This window comes from Rhincodon typus, chromosome 5 (genome assembly GCF_021869965.1).
Source record: "Rhincodon typus isolate 14 chromosome 5, sRhiTyp1.1, whole genome shotgun sequence".
NCBI classification, from domain to species: Eukaryota; Metazoa; Chordata; class Chondrichthyes; order Orectolobiformes; family Rhincodontidae; genus Rhincodon; species Rhincodon typus.
The window spans coordinates 61,633,103-61,657,046 of NC_063336.1; the positions used below are offsets into that span (position 1 = coordinate 61,633,103).

Sequence of the window (23,944 nt, forward strand, 5' to 3'; positions counted from 1 at the left end):
TATTTGCATAGGGCAGCAGGAGCTACCTGGAGATTATTACATTAGAGCTACCTAGCCCCCTAAATTCTGATTGCAGAACCACATCCCCTTACCCAACAATGTCATTAGTATCAACGTAGACCATGAATTATGGCTGTTTGTCCTCCCGCAGAAGACCCTCCCTCGGAAGACTGCAGTTTCTCTATGACATCCTCTAGCAACAGCAAGGTAATACAACATCCTGGCAAGATATTGACAGAAATACCTGCCTGTTCCCCTAAACAATCCCTATTTCCACTCTCCTTACTCACCTGCTGTCCAGCTAGGCCGCCCATGGGGCCACAGGCTTGGATCTTGCTACACATCTCCAAGAATCCATTGCCCTCACGATATCCAGAACAGAAACCTCATTAGTGAGTAGGACCTCTGCACAACCTGCTTGTTTCTCCTGGAATGTCTCATCGTCACCCATTCCCTATTTGTTTGTTTGTCCCAAATTACAATGTGGCATCTGTGTGAATATGCTATCCTTACAGTTTTTTCAGTTTTGTTGCTGGGTCAAAATCCTGCAATTCCATCCCTAATGCCATTGTGAGTCTACCTACACCAAGTGAAATGCAGTAGTGCAAAAAGGCAGCTCACTCCACCTTCACAAGGGTAACCGGTGTGACGATACTATGGCTTTAAGAGGTGTACTTTTGTCCTGATTTTTTTTTAAATGAAGAGATGTTGAAACAGAGGTGAGGGTGGTCTGCTCCAAGCCAATAAAGTAAACAGTTTGTGAGGCCTTAGACATTATTGTTTTTTAAAAAAGTTGGAACAATAGAAGCAGCAATGAAGGGGTGGGGTCAAGCTCTCACAGAAACAGGATTTTAGTGTAACTTTCAGTAGCTGGGATTTGGGAGCCGCCATGTATCTCTCCCTGTTACAGCAAAATGCTCACGTTCTCGCTCTCTCACACACACACAGACACACAGATGAGTTTTCTCTTCATGTTCGTTCTTCCTGGACTGGAGAATTGTACGTGAGACAATCTAATTTACTGAATTTGCCTTTGCCAAGGGTGTGTTTATGGGATTTTCTGTATTGGAATAGTTGCTGTTGAGTAGTCAAATAATCTTTTACTCTGTTAAGTTTTCCAATAGAATGAAATTATTCCAAATCTTCTTTCTTTTGATTATTCTTACGCTATAGTTAGAATACAAAGTGTATTTGCTTTAATCCTGGTAGTTTGACCAATTGAATTGCATCCAGAAGGCCTTGCCTATAAAATAAGAAAAAATTGGGGTTTTTGTTATCTTCTCAATATATTTTGAGGGGTTTGGTCTGGTTCATAACACTAGGGAGAGCCAATAAATGCGAACGCAGCCAACAATGCCCACGTTCCATGAATGAATAAAAAAAATTACTGTAATTTTAAGCACTTTTCCCTACTTGAATTCACTTTAACACTTTCTTTAAACATTAACTATAAAATGGGGATTAGATTATTACGAAGCAGAAATTCTTGCCCTTACTCACACATCAGTTCCCTTGCCGATGCCTGCACATTCTTACTTTCCCGGTTGTATTTTAGAAATTAGCATTTTTCGAAATTACTGGAGTTGAAACATAATCCTGAACAGCGCTGCTCAACTACCAAATGACGTGCCAATGTCTCATCAGAGCTGGTACACGAATTGTTTCCTATTCCTGGAACTGTGTTGATGGTGTAAAATCTGATGTTAATAGATTATTTTTATATTACTGTGCCCAAATACCATCTTTCTCTGGCAAATTATCTCTCTTCATCCAATTTTTCTTCGTCAGGCTTAACCAGAGCAGACTTTTCCTCCCCTTCATTCTAATCAATCTGAACCACGCACAAGTTAATATTTAGCTCATCCTTGTACTAACAAGCAGATAAAACAATGTATTCAGAGGAAAAAGCAGCAAGAAGATCTTGGAAGTGAACAGGCTGGCTGGAATGAAGCTCCATTTTGAGGCGTACAAGATGAGTGGAATCAGTTGTGTCATTCGTAAGCTTTCCTGCTTTTTTTCCTTTATTCATTGTAACTGAGGCAAAAATGTATCATCTCAATCATGTAGATCAAAGTTTTGAAGTCCATTTCTTCCACGAGAGAGTGACTGCTGTTATTTATGGCTAAAATAACATCAACTATTCACCGAATTAATAAAAAAACAAGTAGCCAATTATTTCATTAGTTAGGTATGCATTGTAATTCAATGATGACTCTAATATTTTTTCCAAAATATTTTCCATCGGAACTACGAAGGCAAAGGGCACTTCAGTATATGTTAGAATGTCATGGGAACCACCATACTAAATTTCTCCCACAGAGCCCTCCTCTGAGAATACAAGATTTGGCTCCAAACTATCATTCCAAGTAAAATGCACAGGCTTTACTTATTAAAAAGCAACAAACTACTTAAGGTTCCTGCTATAAATAACAGTTGAAAGTTTCCAAGCTCATCAACCCATAGTCATTAACTGCATTGAGGGAAAAAAAACCTGCATTAAAATGATTTCATCCATATTTATACATAATCCTACTGAATTACATTAATCAGATGATGGGCAATTTCCCCATGGCATCTCAAGATCCATACGCACTGGGAGAAAATTGTGAACATTTGCTTCATATACAGCAAGTTAACAGGCATATTTTCGGTCCTCTCCAAACTCTAAAACAAATTAACCTTCTGCTGTCTTCCTTGGATCTTGACTTGTCTGTTGTTTGATTTTGTCTTTAAGTTTTAGAAGAGACAATCCCTTTTAAGTGCTATGCCGCCAGCTTAAACTCACCTGGGCCTGCTCAAATGATGTTTTGTTTTAACAAGAGGATCACAGGAATCATTAACATTAATCAGTGAAGGAGATCTGTCATTCTTACCTGGTGGGCTACATGCAACTCTAGCAACATTGTCATAGCTGCTCTCTAAGATGACTTAGAAAGCCACTTGATAGTATCAATCTGCTAAACAGAAAAAAAAATGAAACTGAACAGACCACCTCACATGGATTTAGGCATTGGAAACAACAATAGCAAACTCAGTCCTGTTGACCCTATTAACATCTGGGGGCTTATGCCAAAATTGGGAAAGGTGCCCCAGAGATCCTTCCAGCAAATACCTACTGCAGTCATATTCACAGAATCAAACCTTACACGCCATGTCCCAGACAACACCATCATGATCTCTAATTACGTCCTGTCCCAACGGCAACACAGACCCAACAGAGGTGGTGGCACAGTGTATACAGTCAGGAGAGAATTACACTAGGAGTCCTCAGCATTAACATCAGGTCAAACATGGGCAAGGAAAACTACTGCTGGTTAGCACATTATCCCCACCCTATCTGGTGAAGTAGTGCTCTTCTATGTTGAGCACCACATGGTGGAAGAGGGTACAAAAATGTACTCTCAATGGAGACTCAATGTTCATCATCAAGACTGTCCATGACAGTATCAGTAGGAGTGACCACCACATTGTCATTGTGGAGATGAAGTCCCATTTTCACACTGAGACTATCTTATTTGTGACAGTAGTTGTGTCACACAGTGAGAGTGAGATTTTAAAGAAAGCTGGTGCGGGGAAAGCTACTAGTCTGACATATTCCCAGGAGCAGATGGCATGCATCATCAGATCTTAAAGTGGCAGTAAAGTCAGTACAACATTAGTTATAGACTTCCATGATATTTTAGATTCTGCAAGATTCCCTGATGATTGGGGAATAAGGAGACAGGAAACAAGGGACTATAGCCCAGTTAATCTACCATCTGTCACACAGAAAATTTTTAGAATCCATTCTTAAGCAGCATAACTTAGAAAATCACAATGTGACCACAAAAGGGGAACTGGACTAAACTAATCTATTAGAGCCTTTTTGAGGAAGTAAGAAGCATGATGAATCAAGAGGGCTGTAAAAATGTAGTAGAAATGAGAAGCAGGAGTAGGTCATTCGGCCCTTACAGCGTGCTCCACCACTTAATAGGATCACAACCGATCCTCTATTCTAATACTATATTCCCCCTTTCTTTCCACAACCCTTGACGACTTTAATATTCTATCAATCCCTTCCTTAAATATATTCAATGAGTTGGCCTCCACAGCATCCTGCAGCAAAGAATTTCATCTCTATACTACCCTTTGAGTGAAAACAAAAATCCTCATCTAATTGGTGTTTTTGGTTTCCAAAAGGCACTTGATTGGATAGCAACTGTCATGACCCAAGAGCTCAATTATTTTAATATGGATAAATGACTGGTTAGTTAATACAAAGCCAGGAGTAGGGATGAATGGGTCTTTTTGGGCAAAAAACTGTAGCTAGTGGAGTTCCACTAGGATTAGTGCTGTGGACTGAATTATTTCCAATCAATATTACCAACTTGGTTGTAGGGGCTGAAAGTATGATAGTTAAACTTCTCGATGACACAAAGATAGTTGAGAGAGTAAGTCATAAGGATGGAGTAGAGAGTCTGAAAAGGGATATGGATAGGTTCAGTGAGTGAAAAAAAATTTGGAAGATGGGAATCCAATGCAGGAAAATGTGTTCTTGTCCACTTTTGCAAGAACAATAAAAAAAAATGCAGCATACAATTTAAGAGGAAAGAGATTGCAGAATTTGGTAATAGAGGGAGATCTGGGTACCCTTCAGCAAGAATCACAAAATGTTAACTTGCAGGCTCAGCAACTGACCAGGAAGGAAAACACTGTAAGCTCAACATAACTTCTCTTCAAAATGTTAACTGTTTCACTCCCCTGAGATGCTGCCAGCAGACGGAACATGACAGGGATGGAGGTGGGGGGTGATTTCTGAGAGAAAGTTTATGCTCGTGGGACAGGCCAGAACGAGGGGACAATTTAAGCACAAGAGATCTCACTTTTCAGAGGTGAGGAGAAATACTTCCCAGAGGACTGTTAGTCTGGAATTCTCTTTCCCAGAAAACAGTGAATGCGTGATTCGTTTAATTTATTCAAGGATGAATTGGACTTTTAATGGAGAAGGGAGGCAACAATTATGGGGGCAGTCAGATAAGTGTAATTGAGACCACAATAAAATCAAACATGACATTGATTCACGACAGACTCAAAAGGACAACATGGTCTACTCCGCCTCCTAAATCCTATGCTGCAGCTGGTAAGTAGAATCTGTTCCACAGGCCACGTGTGAGGCAAAAATCATCACAAGATACAAAAAAGGTGACATTGGAGGCAATTCACAAGGGCATCTCACTTCTTTGCAACACTGCGAAAGCCTTCCCTAGCTTCACGGTTAAAAGATTCCATTTCCTAACAGGCTAAGTAAATCTCAAAGCAAAGTGTGCTTTGTGCGCTGATTGAGAGAATGGACATGAGCTTCCCCATTCGCCATCTACAAGAGAAACACAGGGAAGGGGATATAACCTCTTCACTTACTTTCATTGTTTGCACAAAACAATCAACACTGTCAGCAGAGTCAGGGCTCAACAACTGACAATAAACAAAGTTGTCATTTGCCATGTTTGATGTTTGCGGGACCAGGCTATGCAAAAATGGCCACCACATTTGCTCATATAGTAATGGTTTGAATGGAAAAGTAATTATCTGGGTGTCTTGAGGATATATCAGGCTTTACAGAAATGCAAACCCATTAAAATTAAAGTGCTGCTTTGGTTGGTTTTATTCCTTGCAGTAGGGCATAAACCAAATTGATAGTACATTGAAGAGAGTCAAACAAAGCAATCACCAAAAGAACTGTTTTCAGGTACATATTCATTTTGATGTAGTTACATAAATAGATTTAAAGGGCTACTTAAAAGTGTGAATGCATTTATTACAACTGATTTATTTTCAGTTTTGTGCTGGAGTATACTTATGTACATATGGACAGTAATCTAACAGAGAAGGTCAAATGAGGTTACAGACCACAAGACAAAGCTTAAACAGATCAAAAGTAACCAAAACCCTGTATAGTATTTCACCAAATGTGGTCTTTTAATAACTCACCTAACTTTATTGATTCTTACGATGCAAGTTGAAATAGCTTTAGTAATTTTATTTTATTGCCAACAGATGCCAGGCAGCAAAAAAGTGAGAAAGACGAAGGATCATTAACTGTAATCTAATCACTGCAAGTTTATTGAGTAATAATCTATAGTTAGCAAAAATGTGCAATTATTCTGCAGTACATATTCAATTATAATTATAGGCTCATTATATTTTGATTGTCTCCACTTTCCTAGCGTAAACAGACATGTATACCGACAGAGTTTTCTAGTCAAAAAAAAATCAATTGATCTGTACAATCTTCATTCGGAACCAAAACCAGCTACTCATGTCACAGGTGAGAGGTGACAATATATTAAAACACCTTTATCATGCACACAACTCTGTCAGTTAATTGCATCATTCACCAAATGAATGCGCTGACTTTTGATAACAATTTTTGCTACATTTAATAGTGAACACTACAAATGAGGACTAGAACTCTGACAAGAGAATGGAGGGACGAGCTCATGATTAAGCACCATGTTGAGATGTATTTTAACAAAATGGCCCAGAAGTTGCAGCCTCTCAAAAACAATAGGATTGAAAGCAGCATTGTATAAAGGAAGGCTAATAGAGATCTGAAAAAATGATGAACTGTTCCTCAGGTTGAAACATGCAAAGAGCAATCGTCATAGCAAATCAGTGCAAAATATCAGGTAGCTATTTCATCCGACGATCATAAATTTGCAGATATAGGAGGGCTGGTAAACATATCCCATGCAGTGGCTGAGCAGCAAAAAAACAAATTGTTCCAGGTTACTTCCCTGTTCTGTGTGGAGTTCAAGCTCCTAGACAGGGCAACAATGGAATGCACAATTAGTTTCCGAGTCCAAGTTGTGGCAGGCGGGAGAGTGCATAGGGACAGACAGTGAGAGAGAGTGAGAGTAACAGTGTGAGTGAGAGAGAGAGACAGAGAGAAGAATATGGACAGACTTAAAGCTTCTGGTTGGTGTTCACACACCCTGTCAGAAGAGTGTTGTGGATTCTGGACGTTGACAAGTTCACCCTCAGTTGTCAAAAATCCCCAACTGTCATTTCCATCCATGTTTATTCATGAAAAGCAACCAGCTATATGAGCTGAACAAAAGACATAGCCAGTTCTGAAGAACTGGACCTGAAATGTTAACTCTGATTTGCTCCACAGATGCTGCCACACCTGCTGAGATTTTCCAGCAATTCCTGTTTTTGTTTGTGACACAAGTTATGTTGCTGGGTAATTTCTGCTTCTGCTGCAGCTGCAACCCTTGACAGCATATGAAGAGGTCATCCTCTGTTTTCTATACTATATGTTTGAGAACTCATACACATCAAAGCCCTGATGTGGAAATGCTACAATCATACAAATTAGGAAAAGGATAATGTCATTTAGCCTGTCAAACCTGTTCCATCATTCAGTAGTATCATGGCTAATCTAACTATTGGCTTCAACAACCTTCCCATCTCCCCAAATAATCTCTAACTCCTTTGCTAATTAAAAGTCTTCCAAATTTAGACTTAAAATATTCAATGTCCTTGCTGAGCCGAGGGAAACATTCCAGAAGGCAGTAGAACCATGAAATAATGATGGAAAAATGCCAGGTTTTCTTTATATCAGAAAATCTATGCACATATGAGTTTCTGAACTTGCAATAGTTTGTAAATCGAAAGTACAGAAAGTAATTGGTGCAAATATGAAAGGAAACTATTAATGATTCTGAAACAAAGAACGTATAGCTAGGTAATGGTAGGCATTTAAACAAGTATACTGCTCTGTTGAAAGATCTTTGAGCTGAACATTAACTTCCTCTCAGATTCTGCGCACTTTCAGCTTTTATTCTGTTTGCAGTCTTGCTGTTTTTGAGACCAATTTGTTCGTGGCTTCAGTTGCAGTTTAAAGAATTGTATGCTGTTGCTGCTCGTGAAGAGTCTTTGAAGTCACTGATCATACTGAAATTTAACAACCTGCACTGTTAAAGTTGTTGGAAAAATTTATGGCATTCTCACAACGTGATGCTAATATGCCAAGTGCATCAGCTGCTTAGGAACAATATTGCATATTATGTCTAAACATAACTATCTGAATGCCTTTGCATCCACCCAGTTTACCAACATGGATAGAGAACTGGTTCACAGGCCGGAAACAAAGAGTAGGAATAAAATATTCATTATGTGAGTGGCAACCAATGACTAGTGAGATACTTCAGAGATTACTGCTTGGTCCCCAGCTATTAAACATATATTAATGATTTAGCTGAAGGAAAGAAATGCAATAACTCCAAGTTAGCAGATGACACAAAGGTAGGCAGGAAAATGAGCTGTGAGGAGGTTACAGAGATGCTTCAGTGTGATTTGGACAAGTTGAGTGAGCGTGCAATACATGGCAGATGAAGGACAGTGTGAATAACTATGAGAAGCATAAACTGCAAAGCAGATTATTATCTGAATGGCAACAGATTGGGAAAGGGGCAGTTGCAATGAGACCTCGGTGTCGTCATACACTAGTTTCTGAAAGTAAGCGACGTAGGTGCAGCAGGCAGTAAAAGAGGCAAATGGTTTGTTGGACTTCATACTGAGAGGATTAGAGTAGGGATTTCTTGCTACAATTGTGAAACCAAACCTGGAGTATTATCAAAAATCTGGTCTCATTATATAAGGAAGGCTTTTCCAGCTATGCAGGGAGTGTACTCCATCTAGGACTGAATAGAATAGAATCCCTACAGTGTGGAAGCAGGCCATTCGGCTCATTGGGTCTACACCAACCCTCCGAACAGCATCCCACCCAGACCCACCTCCCTACTCTAACCCTGTAACCCCATTTTTCTCATGGTTAATCCACCTAGCCCGCACCTGCCTGGACACTATGGGCAATTTAGCATGGCCAATCCACCTAACCTGTACATCTTTGGACTGTGGGAGGAAACCGGAGCACCCCAAGGAAACCCATGCAGACACGGGGAGAACATGCAATCTCCACACAGGCACAGAGGATGGAATTGAACCCAGGTCCCTGGTGCGGTGAGGCGGTAGTGCTAACCACTGAGCCACCATGCTGCCCTAGGAGATGAGACTGAGAGAAGAAGAATTTCTTTACACAGAGCAAGGTGAGCCTGTGAAATTCTCTGTCACAGAAAGCGATTGAGGCCAAAACAGTGAATGTTTTCCAGGAGGAGTTAGATCTAGTTATTAGGGATCAAAGGGTATGGGAAGAAAGCAGGAATAGGATAATGAGTTGAATGATCAATCATGATCATACTGAATGGTGAAGCAGGCTCAAAGTGCCAAATAGCCTATCCCTGCTCCTACTTGTGGTTTCTCAAGGATTTCCCTGTAACAACAATGACCAGGAAAAAACACAAACACTTAAAGTAGTTGTGTCTTTTATTCCTCTTATCACTGTTTAATAATAAACTCTTCTCTCCGTTCTGAACATCCACACTGATGTTCTGTTTAACCAACCCATCCTTATCCTCAGCATTCATAAACTTCTAACCACAGATTTTATATGTGCCAAATGCTGTGCTCTTCAGCTAGAGACACGAGAAATGTTTTAATGCAAGTATCATTTCCGCAAAAGTTCACATCCCCCGAATATGATGCTGTTACCTATGCAATTCAATGCTTGACCAACGAGAAATCAGGCAGAAATTAAACACTGCATGCAACATAACAGTAGCTGAATGAAAAATATATCAGCAGCATAAAACCCTTCAGTTTTTAATCCATTTCCACTCCTGAATATATATCCACAATAGATATGGCTGTAGAAGCACTGCAAACAAATCTAAATCCCACCCCATCCTCAATCATGGAAAAGTATAAAACAAAGCAAATATTGTATTTATTTTATTTGCCATTATGGACTGAAAGTGCTTTGAGATGTCTACGTTATGCAAGACTTTCTTTATTAAGGGTTTTCATAATTTACAGTGTACATTGTTCCTCATGTTTCATGAACATGCAAGACCATATAAAAAGCTAATCACATTTCTTTATCTAAAAAAGTCAATTTTTCCAATTGGGAATATACAACCATAATGGCCAGATATTTTTCAGCACTACAGTTATCACAATTTGTTTTTAAAAAAGTCTTTTAATGAATGAATTACTTTAAACCATAAAATTGACTTTGGTTGCAGTTATTACTTAAAAAGACAACGCGTGCACAAAGGACTACCTAAGTCAAATAAACTTTGTCCCTCTGTGAATAATTTGCTTCACTGCATCCAGTCAGGCAGACATGAAACGATCATATGTGGAAACTTCAGATGCAGTGCTCAATAAAAGAATTTTTTAAAATGTCATCGTGGGATTTGGCCATCACTGCTGGCCAGCATTTAATGCCTGACCCTAACTACCCTTGAGAAGATGGTAGAAAATGCCTTCTTGAACCATACAGTCCATGTGCTGTAGATAGACCCGCAATGCCATTAGGAAAGGAATTCCAGGATGCTGACCCAGTGACAGTGAAGGAACAGTGGTATAGTTCCAAGTCAGGATGGCGATTGGTTGGAGAGGAACTCGCAGGTGGTGGTGTTCCTATGTATCTGCTGCCCTTGTCCTTTTAGATGAAGTGGTCGTGGGTTCGAAGGTGCTGCCTGAGGATACAGCCATAGAGATATACAGCATGGAAACAGCCCCTTGGTCCAATTTGTCTATGCCAACCAGATATCCTAAATTAACCTAGTCTCATTTGCCAGCATTTGGCCCATATCCTTCGAAACCCTTTCTATTCATATACCTATCCAGATACCTTTTAAATGCTGTAATTGTACCAGCCTCTACCACTTCCTCTGGCAGCTCATTCCATACACACACCGCCCTCTGCATGAAAATGTTGCCTCTTGGGTCCCTTTTAAATCTTTCCCCTTTCACCTTAAACCTATGCCCACTAATTTTGGATTCCCCCACCCTGGGGAAAAGATCTTGTCTATTCACCTTGTCCATATCCCTCATGATTTTATAAACTTCTCTAAGGTCACCTTCAGTCTATGACATTCCAGAGAGAGTAGCCCCAGCCTATTCACCCTTTCCCTACAGCTCAAATGCTCCAACCCTGGGAACATCCTTGTAAATCTTTTCTGATGCCTTTCAAGTTTCACAACATCCTTCCAAAAGCAGGGAGACCAGAACTGCATGCAGTATCCCAAAAGTGGCCTAGCCAATGTCCTGTACAGCCACAGCATGACCTCCCAACTCCTATACTCAATGCACTGACCAATAAAGGCAAGCATACCAAATGCCTTCTTCACTATCCTGTCTACCTGCAACTCCACTTTCAAGAAACTATGAACCTGCACTCCAAGGTCTCTTTCTTCAGCTCCCCGGGGTCTGTGGTCAATTTCTGCAGTGCATCTTGTAAATAGGGCATACTGCTGCTGAGGGTCAGTGGTGGAGGGAGTGGATGCTTGTGATGCTAATAAAGTAGGCTGCTTTGTCCCAGATGATGTCAAGCTTCTGAGTATTGTTGGAGTTGCACTCGTTCAGACAAGTGTGGAATATTCCATCACACTCCTGCCTGGAGCCTTGTAGATGGCAGAAAAGCACTTAAATTCTAATTTTTACACCAAGCCAATATTTCTTGTAATTGCACATAAGTGTATATCAAAAACAGATGTAAAGTATTTGAAGACTGCAGTATAATTGTACCAGGGTGTGAGAGCACAACTTAACTTTAATTTATACATTCCATCCTTTGCTCAAAATCTCTAGCAAGCTGAAAATCGAAAAGGAGAGGTGATGTAGTTTAAAAATTCTTTTGCCAATACAGACAAAGGAGTCATAACATGCAAACCAGAGCCATGGGAACATATACGTAACGTGAACATCTTTGTTCTTTGTGCAATGAATCCCTCTTGATCTGCATTTTCCATGTTCTGATAGATGGAGTAATAATTCTAAATATCTGGGAGTTTTTCATTCACTCATGGGATGTTGACTGTTCTGTCCCTAGTTGTCCTTGAGAAGGTTTTGATGAGCTGCTTCTTGAATTGCTGCAGTCCATGTGCTATTGGTAGATTACAATGCCAATGGGAAGGAAATTCCAGGATTTTAAACGAGTAACATGGAAGGAGTTGAATAGGAAATAGGAATATTTCAAAGTCAGAATGGTGAGTGGCTTGGAAGGGAACATTCAGGTGGTGGCCTTCTTGAGCTGCTGCAGTTCATGGGCTGTAGGTAGACCAAAATAAAATAGGAAGGGTATTTGAGGATTTTGACTGAATGACATGGAACGAATAGTGATATATTTCCAAGTCAGGATGGTGAGTGGCTTGGTGGGGAACTTTCACACAGTCACGCCCCCATGTATTTACTGCCCTTGTCCTTGTAGATAGTAGCAGTCTTGGGTTTGGAAAGTGCTGTCCAAGGATCTTTGGTGAATTTCTGCAATGTGTTTGTAGATAGTATACCCTGCTGTTAATGAGTGTGGGTGCTGGAGAGAGTGGATGCTTGTGGATGTAGAGCCAATCAAGCAGGCTGCTTTGTCCTGGATGGTGTCAAGCTAACTGACTGTTGTTGGAGCTGCGCTCACCCAGGCAATGTGGAGTATTTCATCACACTCCAGAGTTGAGCCTTGTAGATTGTGGACAGCCTTTAAAGAGTCAGGAGGTGAGTTACTCGCTATGGGATTCCTAACCTGCTCTTTTAGCCATTTTATTTATATGGCTAGTCCACTTCAGTTCTTGCTAAACAGTAACCCCAGGATGTTACTGTTGTGGTTTCAGACATAGTAACATTAGTGAACGACAGGGGGCAGTGGTTAGATTGTCTCTTATTAGTGATGGTTATTGCCCAGCACGTGTGTGGTACAATATTACTTACTACTTTTCAGCCCAAGCTGGATATTGTCCATTTCTTATTGTATTTGAACGTGACTGTTTCAGTATCTGAAGAGTTGCAAGGGATGCTGACCATTGTGCAATCATCAGCAAACATCCACACTTCTGACCTTATGATGGAGGGAGGGTAATCGATGAAGCAACTGAAGATGGTTGGTCTTAGGACACTACTATGAGGAACTCCTGCAGAGATGTCCTGGAGCTGAGATGACTGACCTCTAACAATCCGATGTGCCAGGTATGACTACAACCAATGGAGAATTTTCCTCCTGATTCCAACTGACTCTGGTTTTGCTAGGGCTCCTAGACGTCACAATTGGTCAAATGTGACCTTGACGTCAATGACCATTACCTTCACCTCACCACTAGAATTCAGCTCTTTTGTCCAACTGCAAATATGCCCTGTGTGACTGGAATAGTAACAGTAATTGATGACGTAATGTGAATAGCAAAAGGCAAGTAAGGACAGATATTCAAACCAGATTACAAGTTGTGATCGATGAATATGCTTTGAAATGTATAGGGCAATGAGCTTGGAGCTATAATTGAGTAAGTGTAAGGGTTGATAATTCTAGCATATGGTTATCTCAGAAAGGGTCAATGATAAAATGTCTAATTGCTGAAGTTTTTCTGTTCGTGAGTTGATGCTAACAAACAGAAATAATGAGATCAAAGTAAATGTCAAGTATAACTTCTGTGGCTTAATAAATTGTCTCGATACAACTACTTCAAATGTCTCTCCATCTGAAATTCATTGCCTGATACTGAAACATTTTACAGCTTGTAATTCTGCTGGGAGAGTTAAATTCTGGTATTAAAGAACTATATGGGGTAGTTTTAATTATAAATTTAAGGCTTAAAAAACGAAAGTCACTTGGATATGTGTGCAAAGGTCAAGATGTTTAATATATTTAATAAAGATTTTGCTATGTAATCTAAGATTAATGCAATAACCTGTTCTCAGCCAACATTCAGCTGCATTTAGAATAAATAAGAGCAAAGAGTTTTGTTCTGCATACTTTGATTCTACAATCCATTGACGGCCAACGTTATGGATCTGCACCTTCAACCTGTCCAGTTTCCACCATTCTTTGTTGAAGTTCATATTGGAAAAGGATTAACAACAGGATGTAATGAGTGCTGACCTGCAGGGGAGTGTGCTGGGACCTCACTTTTTTACAATTTACATCAATGACATAGATGAGGAAGTTGGAGGACTGGTAGCTAAATTTACAGAAAATATAAAGGTAGGTGAAGAAGACATTAGGAAGTTGCTGATGGCTTAAAGTAGGTTGAGAGACAGGCAATAATCTGGTAGATGAAGTAAAATGTGGGAAATTGTGAAATTATTCACAATGGCTGGAAGAACGAAAAAGCAAAGTACTACTTAAATAAAGAATGACAACAGAACTCAAAGGCACAGTTTGCTTTAGTTAGAATGGATGCAGAGTGCATAATTAAGATTCCGAATAGGATACCATCTTTTTTAATGATTGGAATTGAACATAAAAGAAAGAATGGTAATCTTCAGTTATACAGGGCATTGGTGAAATCACATGCAGTTTTGGATTCTTATTTAAGAAAGGATGTAAATACATTGGAGGTGGAGGTGGTTTGCTAGATTGATACCAGAATGAGCAGCTTGCCTTATGATAATAGAGTGGACAGGCTGCGTGTTTGTTTACTGGAGTTTAGAAGAGTAACGTTTGAACCATGTAAGATCCTAAACGGTCTTGACAAGGGGGATGTGAAAAGGATTTTAGTAGTGAGTCAAGCACTAGGGGGCACTGTTTTAAAATCAGCAGCTGCTATTTCAATACAGATGAGGAGACATTTTGCTGACAGTTGTGCAACTTTGGAACCTTCTGCATCAGAAGGCGGTATCAGTGACTATTTTATTAACGCAGAGGTGCACAGATCCCTTTTAAGCAAAGGAATCAGAGGTTAACAGAGGTTGATGGAAATATGGAATTTGAAGAACAAACAATTATTGTTGAATGGCAGAGCAGCATCGAGGAGATAAATAGTCTTGTCATCTTGTCACAGATTGGTATGCAACTTAGAATAATTAGTTCAGAGAGTATATTCCTCCCAATGACACAGAACACAAAGCAACAGCTGCAGATTTTTCAGAAATATCTGAATGACAAACGCTAGCTCTTTGTTAGATCTGTTCAAACTACTAGATTTGCTTCATTATGAGAACAAATGTAAATAGAGGATGAGGCAAGTTTTGTTTGACTTCTGGTGCCCCAGGGCCCATTTATAATCTCAAACTCATTAGTATATTTGCATAAAATTCTTTTATCTATTTTAACATAGATATTGAATCTCTTAAAATAGACAGGCAAACCATTCTGCTAAATACAGCTAAGGAATTTTTATCAAACCACGCAAGTGTTTATTACGATTACTGAATTCTTCTATTTTAAATCATTATTGGTTTTTAGCCTCCAGGGTTCTTTTGGCTTATTGCACTTTGTGCCACTAAAACTTTCTTGGGAAGAAATTTATGAAAACATAATGTACAGTAGGGAAAACGAATAAAAATATTATACTGAATCTAATCAGTGGTCTCTTTCCAATCACAAATACTTAGAAAATAGAAGTGGAGCATTTTGTTTTTAACTCACTCATGGAGTAATGTACAGCTGATATGATTGGCAGAAAAACTATCTGACTCAGGGCAGTTAAAAACAGATTTCACAAATCTGAATCTTTTTTTGAAAGGTCAATGTGTTTCTCCAATCATTGTTTTCCATTACTCGTGCTACGGAAACACTGAAATTACAAAAATGATAAGAATGAATTGGAGGAAGTCCACATGTATTGAATTAGGATCAAAGACAAATTTTAAGAGAGTGAGAAAACACTGATTGAGTCAATGCAGGTCCATTCATGGGGGAAACATTTTGCTGATAATCTTAACAGGAAATAACAGTGTAGATTATAAGTAGATATTTCACTTTCCAGTCCTACTTGATTATTTGGTACTGGACATATCGATGAAGAAAAACTTGCATTTAAATGACGAAAGGTGCAGGTTGTAAGCTGGAGAAAGGCTGGTGGAAAGCTGGGTCAAAAAGATGCGTTTTAAGATGGGGATAAAAGGAGGAATGAGAGATGGACATTCAACGATACTTAGAGATGAACTTCCAAATCTTGTGGCATAACCTGCTTTATGTATGGCTGCAAATGGTTGGACAAAGGCGTTTTCAGAAATGCAAATGACTAGAGTTGAAGGAACACAGGTCTTGAAGATGTATGACTGGAGAATGATGCAGAGTGATGGAGGGTTGAGGGCTCTGGGGAGAGACAAAGGCTGGAGTGGTCATTTTTGGCAGATTGGGTAAAGTAGATTGGAAGTGGATGATGTTATGAATATTAAAGTTGGCAGTCTTTATAATAGGGAGGATGTGGAATCTGAAGTTCACCTCAGAGTCAATTCAAATGTGAAGGTTTTGACAGCAGTTACCCCTATTTTAAATCTGTGCCCATCAATCTGAAAAACTGTCACTGGTAGGAATATGTACTCTTTCCTTCTTGGTTAGGTAAAAACTAACCAGCTGCCATAGCTGTATCTGACTTCTCTTAGTGCCACTCACTTATATTGTAGGCTGGACAGTAATCAGAACGTTAGGCAATATCTCTTTTTGGAAACGCTTTAAGTTTGGGACATGTCAGGAACTCAAGATCCGGCAAGCAAATCTTCAATAATCCAAGATTATACCAGGATAATATTGGAAAACTTGTTCTATTTTGATTAGGTTTTACAAATGCATACAAAATGAAGTTTATAGATAAACTAAACCAGACAGAAAAAAGATGAAAGGCAAGAGAGAAAGAGAAAGAAGAGAGGGGATGTGTTGATGTGCAACAATAGAATTAGAACAGAAAGTTCTCATTCCTCAATCTACACGGTGTTTGTTGATAGGAGAGTCTGGCAAAATAATCACAATCTAGCTTCTTTAGATTAACTGGATACAGTGGAATACAGTTTTGTTACCGGCACACAGATACTAACCTATGATAACTGCTGTTCGAGGTAAAATTTGCCCAATTCAGGTAGATGTATTTGGTTGCTGACAGCGATGTCTATCCTTTTTCTGTAATTAGATTGCATTTTACCTCCTGAGTTGGAAATGAGTTCAAATTTTGATTCAACATATCAATCTTCTCACTTCAAATTTTGTAGAATTTATTCCAAAAGTGTGAATAGGAATCTTACCCCTGGGAAGAGGTACATAATTGCAACAAATTCCTGATGATCCTGCTGTATACTCAGATAGAAAAGCCAACACTCAACTGTACTTGTACTGTCCATCTGTGCTGAAAAACTCAACATGTTAACCATGGCAACTACTACCGTCTTGGCAACCAACGATAGTACACAATTACAGCAGTACAGCACATTTAGAATGAAAGGCATGACAGCAGGTTGCAGGGCTAGGCAATATTTGCTTACTGCAATATTCTTTACTCTACTCCAGCGATAAACATTGGAGTGACTTCAAACACAAACAGGTCTAATCTGAGCATAAATATCTTATTTGGAAAACATTTTTGTTTCAACACAGAAATTTTGGGGGAACAAAACCCCTCTATTAAGAGGTGGCCTCTTTTAAAATTGGATTTATTTAAATGCCTTTCAGCAAAGCCTGAGAAATCAGGATTCTCTTTATGGGAATGAGAAACACCCCCCTGAGCCATTCATTGTTTGAGTGGAGGAACAACACGAATAAAATGAAGAACCCAAAAATGAAGAAAAGTTTTGTCATATTAATTTGTGAAATGATCAATTCAAAATAAAGTCATTAACAGAAAGGATTACATGTTTACCTGTGTATTTTTTTTTAAATATAAGAATTCTTAAACATGATCAGCTGCTTGATCATTCCGAAGATTCTCAACAACACACTATAATGAAATTAGCACTGCGTAAAGTGAAATCTATGACACTGAGATAGATCTTTGAAGGCAGATTTTGAAGTCAGGAACAAGCACCGTTAATTTGTGGACTGTAAAATCTAGGTCATTATTCTGTGGTATTATGGTGTACAACTTGATGTCAATATTCCACAGTTTTGTGCTAGTCAAATACAAGACAGAGACAGTAAGCATTGTACATTACAACAGTCGGTGAAGAAATCCTTCAGTCGACACATGACTTCCAATACAAGCAATGATCAAAGTGAAAGTTATTGCTGGGACTTTGCAACAACACCTCAGATGTTAGTGGACTTGCACAGATATTTGCCAGTTGAATGCTATGGCTTGAGATTCTAAAGTGAATATCAAATTGTACACCTTATTCATTTAAAATGGATTGTGGCCAAGGTTCTAAAATAATGAAACCCAAACTAGATTGTTTGCACTAGGACCAATAAATATAGGATCAGAAATAGGTCATTTGCCCCATTAAGTATTCTCCACTATGCAATTAGATCATGGCTGATCTGGTAATCTGCAACTCCACTTTCCTGACTTTTCCCCATAACCCTTGATTCCCTTATAGATTGGAAAAACGTCTCTCTCATTTAATTGGGATTTGGTAACTAGGGCTGGCATAAATGAATTGGCTAAATTCAAAAACCTATTGGTAAAAATACTGCTTCACCTGCTAACAGTATAGCCTTTTGACACAATGTTTCAATTTCAATACCACTTTGTGCATCTGCTGCTCCCTGCGGACTTTTTAAAAAAATTTCCAAGCCTAAATATACATATTTTTAAAACAGGGACCACGCACTCTCTTCCTCTATTATTTCATAAACAAATTCTAAGGTCCCGCCTTCTAATCCACAAGTACTATACCAACTTCGCAACAATATACTTAATGAATCAGCCTCATTGGCCCTCTGCTGTACAGAATTCCAAAGATTCACTACCCCGAAAAAAAATTCTTCTTCACCTCTCATTAAATGGACGACCCCTCACTCTGAGACTATGCTCCCATATGGGGAAAGACCTCGCAATATATATCCTGTTAAGCTTCTTCAGAATGTTTCAAGAAAGTAGTGTCTCATTCATCTCAACTCCAATGAGTACAAACCCAACAGACTCAACCTCTCCTCATGAGAAAATCCCTCCATCCCCTGAATCAGTCCAGGGAACTTTCTCTAGATTGCCTCTAATACCAGTATATCTTTCCTTAGATAAGGGACCAAATACTGTTCATGACGTTGCAGCTACTGCCTTGTATAGTTTTACCAAGACATCTCTATTTTTATGCTTTATTCGAAATAAAGGTCAGCATTCCTAAATAAAGGTAGTCCTCCCTATGTCTTGCTGGACCTGAATGCCAGCTTTTGTGATTCATGCATGAGGATTCCCTAAGTCCCTCGGTGCTGCAGCTTTCTGCAGTTTTTCTCCACTTAAATAACATTCAACTTCTTCACTCTTCCAGCCAAAGTGCAGAACCTCACATTTTCCAACATTATATTCCATCTGCTTAACCAGTCTATAATCTTCTGTAGACTCCTCCTGTCATCTTCACCGCTTGCCTTCCCACCTACTTTTGTATTACCCAAAAGCTTTGCCAAACTACATTCTCTTTCTTCATGTCAGTCATCAATAGGTCGTACATAAATGTGGATCCAGCACTGATCCCTGTGACACTCTACTAATTACATCTTGCCAATCTTCTATCCATAACATTATATTACCTCAGCAGTCTAACCTGTGGTACCTTATTGAACATGTTTTGGTAATCGAAATGTACTACATCTCTGGTTTCCCTTTATTTATCGTGCTTGTTACCTCCTCAAAGTACTTTCATGATTTTGTCAGTCATGATATCCCCTTCCTGAAGGCATCCTGACTCTGCTTGATCATATTATGCATTTCTAAATGCTGTGCTATGACATCCTTTTGAATAGACATAAATTTTCCCAACAACTGATGTGAAGCTAACTGGCCTATAACAACTTTCCAGTCCTTTGGGACTGTTCCAAAATCTAAGGATTCTAGAAGATTAGTACCAGTGCACCCACTATCTCTGCAGCTACTTCCTTTAAAATGCTCAGATACAAGCCATCAGGTCCAGGGATCTATCAGCCTTTAACTCCATTAGTGATACCTTAGTGATAGCTCATGTGTTTTCCACCTCACCCCTCCCACACCCAGCCCCTTAATGAGTTAGTATTTTTGGAATGCTATTAGTGTTCTCGACCAATGTATATCCTATGCTCAGGAACTATGCTAAAAAAAGTACATTAATTAAGACTTGAACTACAACTGCAAAGATACTTTAGGCAAATAATGAGTGCTCCTCAGATATTTTTCTCCTCTTGTTAAGACTATTTTCAGTGCAATGAAAAAACACTTGGCACCCATCTGACCTTGCAAAGTACTACTACAGCTCCAGTCTAAGTTTGTTTTCCAAGTTCTTGGACATGAGTTCACCCTCCTAGTTCTGTGTCTATCTCTTCCTTATTTCCATACTCAAATCCTTGCAATAAGTTTTCATTCCTACCCAGGGTACTAAAATAGTCCTAACTGACTTGAAAAATGATATTCACTACATCTCTGAACATAATTTCTCCTCCACTTCTTTGCTTGTTTTGTCAAAATTGATATCTCAGTCACATTCCAAGTTGTCTCCTTTGCTGGATAGTCAAGTATAATGGTCCTTGTCCTGCTTCACTCGACTACATTATTAGTGCACAACCACTGTTTGCTTTGCCAACTTACCTCCATAATTTTGCCCACTTCTATCTAAACTGGATTCTTAAGCTGAAGTGCATTTCTGCACCTTTGTCACCTCAAGTATCATCAACTCCAATACCCCTGTGGCTAATACCTCATCCTCTACACTTCACACATTGTTCAAAAACCATTTTTAATATATACAATTATGGAGGGCCACAAAATATATTTTCTTTAATTCTATCAAAAGATAAAACATTGCTATTCTTCAGCACAGATATATTTTTAAATACACACCAATAACCTGACTAGTGTCCGTGGCAATCTAACTAATTTGAACGTATTTGCCCACAGTTAATGAAATCTCCATAAATTTACCCCAAAGATGTTATCTTTTTTCGAAAAAGGCACACTTTTCAGAAGGCTGCAAATTAATGAATTTTCGAAGTCATTGAATAAAATGGAAAGTCGCATAAAGTTAGAAAATAAATGCACAGTAATAATGACAATGAAAGGATAATAATTACCATCTTCATCTGTCTGGATGACAACCTCTTCACTCTCCTTTCTTCCTTCTGGATTCATCAGAATCATTTTAATGCTGATGTTTGTGTAAGGTGGCAGGTGTTGAATAATATGTCGGGGTGATTTCTGATCCATTTCCATGCAGTCAGCTTTGCTTGTGTTGTGTCCAAAGTAATGGTAGCACACGGTAACATTGAATGTGTGACACCGTGTTACATTGTAGCCCAGAGACTCCAACTCAACAGCCAGGTGTCTAGCATATATCTCTGCAATCTTCAGGCTTTTTGGTGACCTCATGGGTTCTGTTCAGAAATCAACAACATAAGTTAAAACATTTTAGATATATTGGTTTCCACCAATTCAACATTGGCACAATTAAAAATACTGTTTGACACCAAACATTAAGAAATCTTAACTTGAAGCTTGCTAAAAACAAAATGTGATTGTAAAGTACTTCAGCAGCTAGTTTTCTCATATCTAAAAGAATTTCAGCAACTTACTCGAACCCTCAACAAAAACGTGAATATATCAGGCACTAATTTAACTACAGGGAAATGTGCAAGTAACAGAAACAATTCTTCATCCTCGCCTTTGCAGCCCACAACGGTTCTAATAAAGACAGTACCTCGTGGAGGCAGGCTTCCTGTGAATGTCAGTTTGCATTGAGTTGCCAGATCAAATAATGACTATTACTGCATTCAAATATCTCATCAACATAATTTAGTGAGTCTAAAGTCTGAAACATGGAAGGGACAAGACAGAATTAACTCAAAGATCACACTTTAAAACTTGCATCAATGCAACCTCATTGTAACATAACACTGTTAATGAACAATTAGACAGAACAATTCAATCTACTACTGTTCAATAAAATAACCTTATGTTGAACATTTATTCTTCAAACTTCCATTTATCGCCTTCCCCTAAACTTCTGCTATCATACAACAATTGCAGTAAACCTCAGGGTCACGCGAAGAATTGGAGAGACACGAAGAATAAAGAACATTTTCTTCAACTCCCAGCGCAGCTACACGCTCACCCCCTCCAATCCATTAAAAGAGAAACAAGTGAAAATTGCATAGACTTCCAGAATGCTTTAAAACTGCATCAAATTATGAACTAGATGGGTTAGAAATTGGAGTGAGTGAGAAAACTAGAAAGAATTTTAAATCAGAGAAAAAGCTTCTACAATAAATGTGACGTTTTGCATTTTGGTACAACAAACAAGGTTAGCACTTATACAATTAATGGTAGGGCCTAGGGTAGTGTGGTAAAATAGAGGGACATAGGAGTGCAGGTACATAATTCTTTGAAGTTTATGTCATATACAGACAGGATGGTTAAAAAGGCATTTGGCGTGCTTGCCTTCATTGCTCAGTCCTTTGAGTATAGGAGATAGGAAGTTGTGTCGAGATTGTATAGGACATTGGTGAGGCCTCTTCCGGAATACTGCATCCAATTCTGGTTGCCCAGTTACAGGAAGGATATTATCAAGCCAGAGTGTGTTCAGAAGAAATTTACCAGGATGATGCCAGGTATGGAAGGCTTCCGTTAGATAGGATAGCTGGAAAGGCTGAGACATTTTTCACTGGAGTGTAGGAGGTTGATAGGTGACCTGATAGAGGTTTATAAACTAATGACAGGCATAGATAGAGTTAATGGTAGTTGCCATTTCCCGAGGATGGGGGTTTCAAGACTACGAGGCACATTTTTAAAGTGAAAGGAGAGAGATTTAAAAAAGACATGAGGGGCAAATTTTTTTTGCAGAGGGTAGTTCGCGTGTGGCATGAACTTCCTGATGAAGTGGATGTGGGTACAATTACAATGTTTAAAAGACATTTGGATAGATACATGAAATGGAAAGGTTTGAAGGGATATGGGCCAAGAGCAGGCAGGTGAGACTAGATTAGTTGGGATTATGTTTGGCGTCGACTGGTTGGACTGAAGGGTCCGTTTCTGTGCTGTATGACTCTATGTATATACAATGAAGTGAGTAGCTAAAGTAAACACTGTTCTCTTAAAGGGTGGGTCTGGGGAACTAATAAAGGAAACACCAAAATGTTTTGACTTTGAACAAGTATTTTATATCTGTCTTCAAAATATAAGATATAAAAACAGCAATAGAAATCCAAGAACCGAAAGGGATGGAGGATTTTGGAATAATTACTATCACTGGAGAAAAAGTAATGGGAATGCTAATGGGAATTAAAGCTGACAAGTCTCCAGATCTAATGACCTGCATCCTAAGGTCTGAGAAAGAAGTGGCTGCACAGACAATGAATACATTGATTCTAATCTTCTAAAATTCTCATGATCCTGGAGAAGTCACAGCAGACTGGAAGACTGCAGAGTGTAAATGTGCTTAACAAATATATTTGAGTTGGCAAGTAGGATTAAGGATAATCCAAATGCATTTTATGCAAACATTAGGAGCAAGAGGGTTACTAGGGGAAGGGTAGATCCACAACATTTCAAAGGAGTGAATTTATGCGTGAAGCCCTTAGTGCATACAGATGCAAATTACTCATTAAGGAGAAGGACATGGATGATGGTAAAACAAGGAAGCAGTGTTTCCATATTCTAGAGCATGTTAGGAGGATATTAAGGAAGTGATGTTTTTCAAGGCACCTAACATTAAGGTAGATAAGTCCTCAGGGTCTGATGGGATCTAGGAGGAAAGGGAGGAGATTGCTGGGGCCTTGACAGAGATCTTTCTTTGCTCATTAGCCGCAGGTGAGGTTCCAGAAAACTGGAGAATAGCCAATGTTGTGCCTTTGTTGAAGAAGGACAACATTGATAATCCAAGAAAAGTATACGCTAGTGAGCCTTACATCATTTGCAGAGAAATTATTGGAGAAGACTCTAAGAGACAGAACTTACTCACATTTGGAAACAAAGGACTTATTAGGGATAGTCAGCATGGCTTTATTTGTGAAGAGAGCGGGTCT

The 23,944-nt window shown here is 39.0% G+C and overlaps 1 protein-coding gene across 3 annotated transcripts in view; it reads right to left on the reverse strand.

The window, feature by feature from the left end:
- ptprk (protein tyrosine phosphatase receptor type K) overlaps nt 1–23,944 on the reverse strand; it is a 542,188-nt gene that overhangs the window by 147,742 nt on the left and 370,502 nt on the right. For all 3 annotated transcript variants that reach the window (XM_048597194.1, XM_048597193.1, XM_048597191.1), the window contains exon 8: nt 20,999–21,298. In XM_048597194.1, the coding sequence (XP_048453151.1) occupies nt 20,999–21,298 (300 nt within the window). The remainder of the gene's footprint in view (nt 1–20,998; nt 21,299–23,944) is intronic.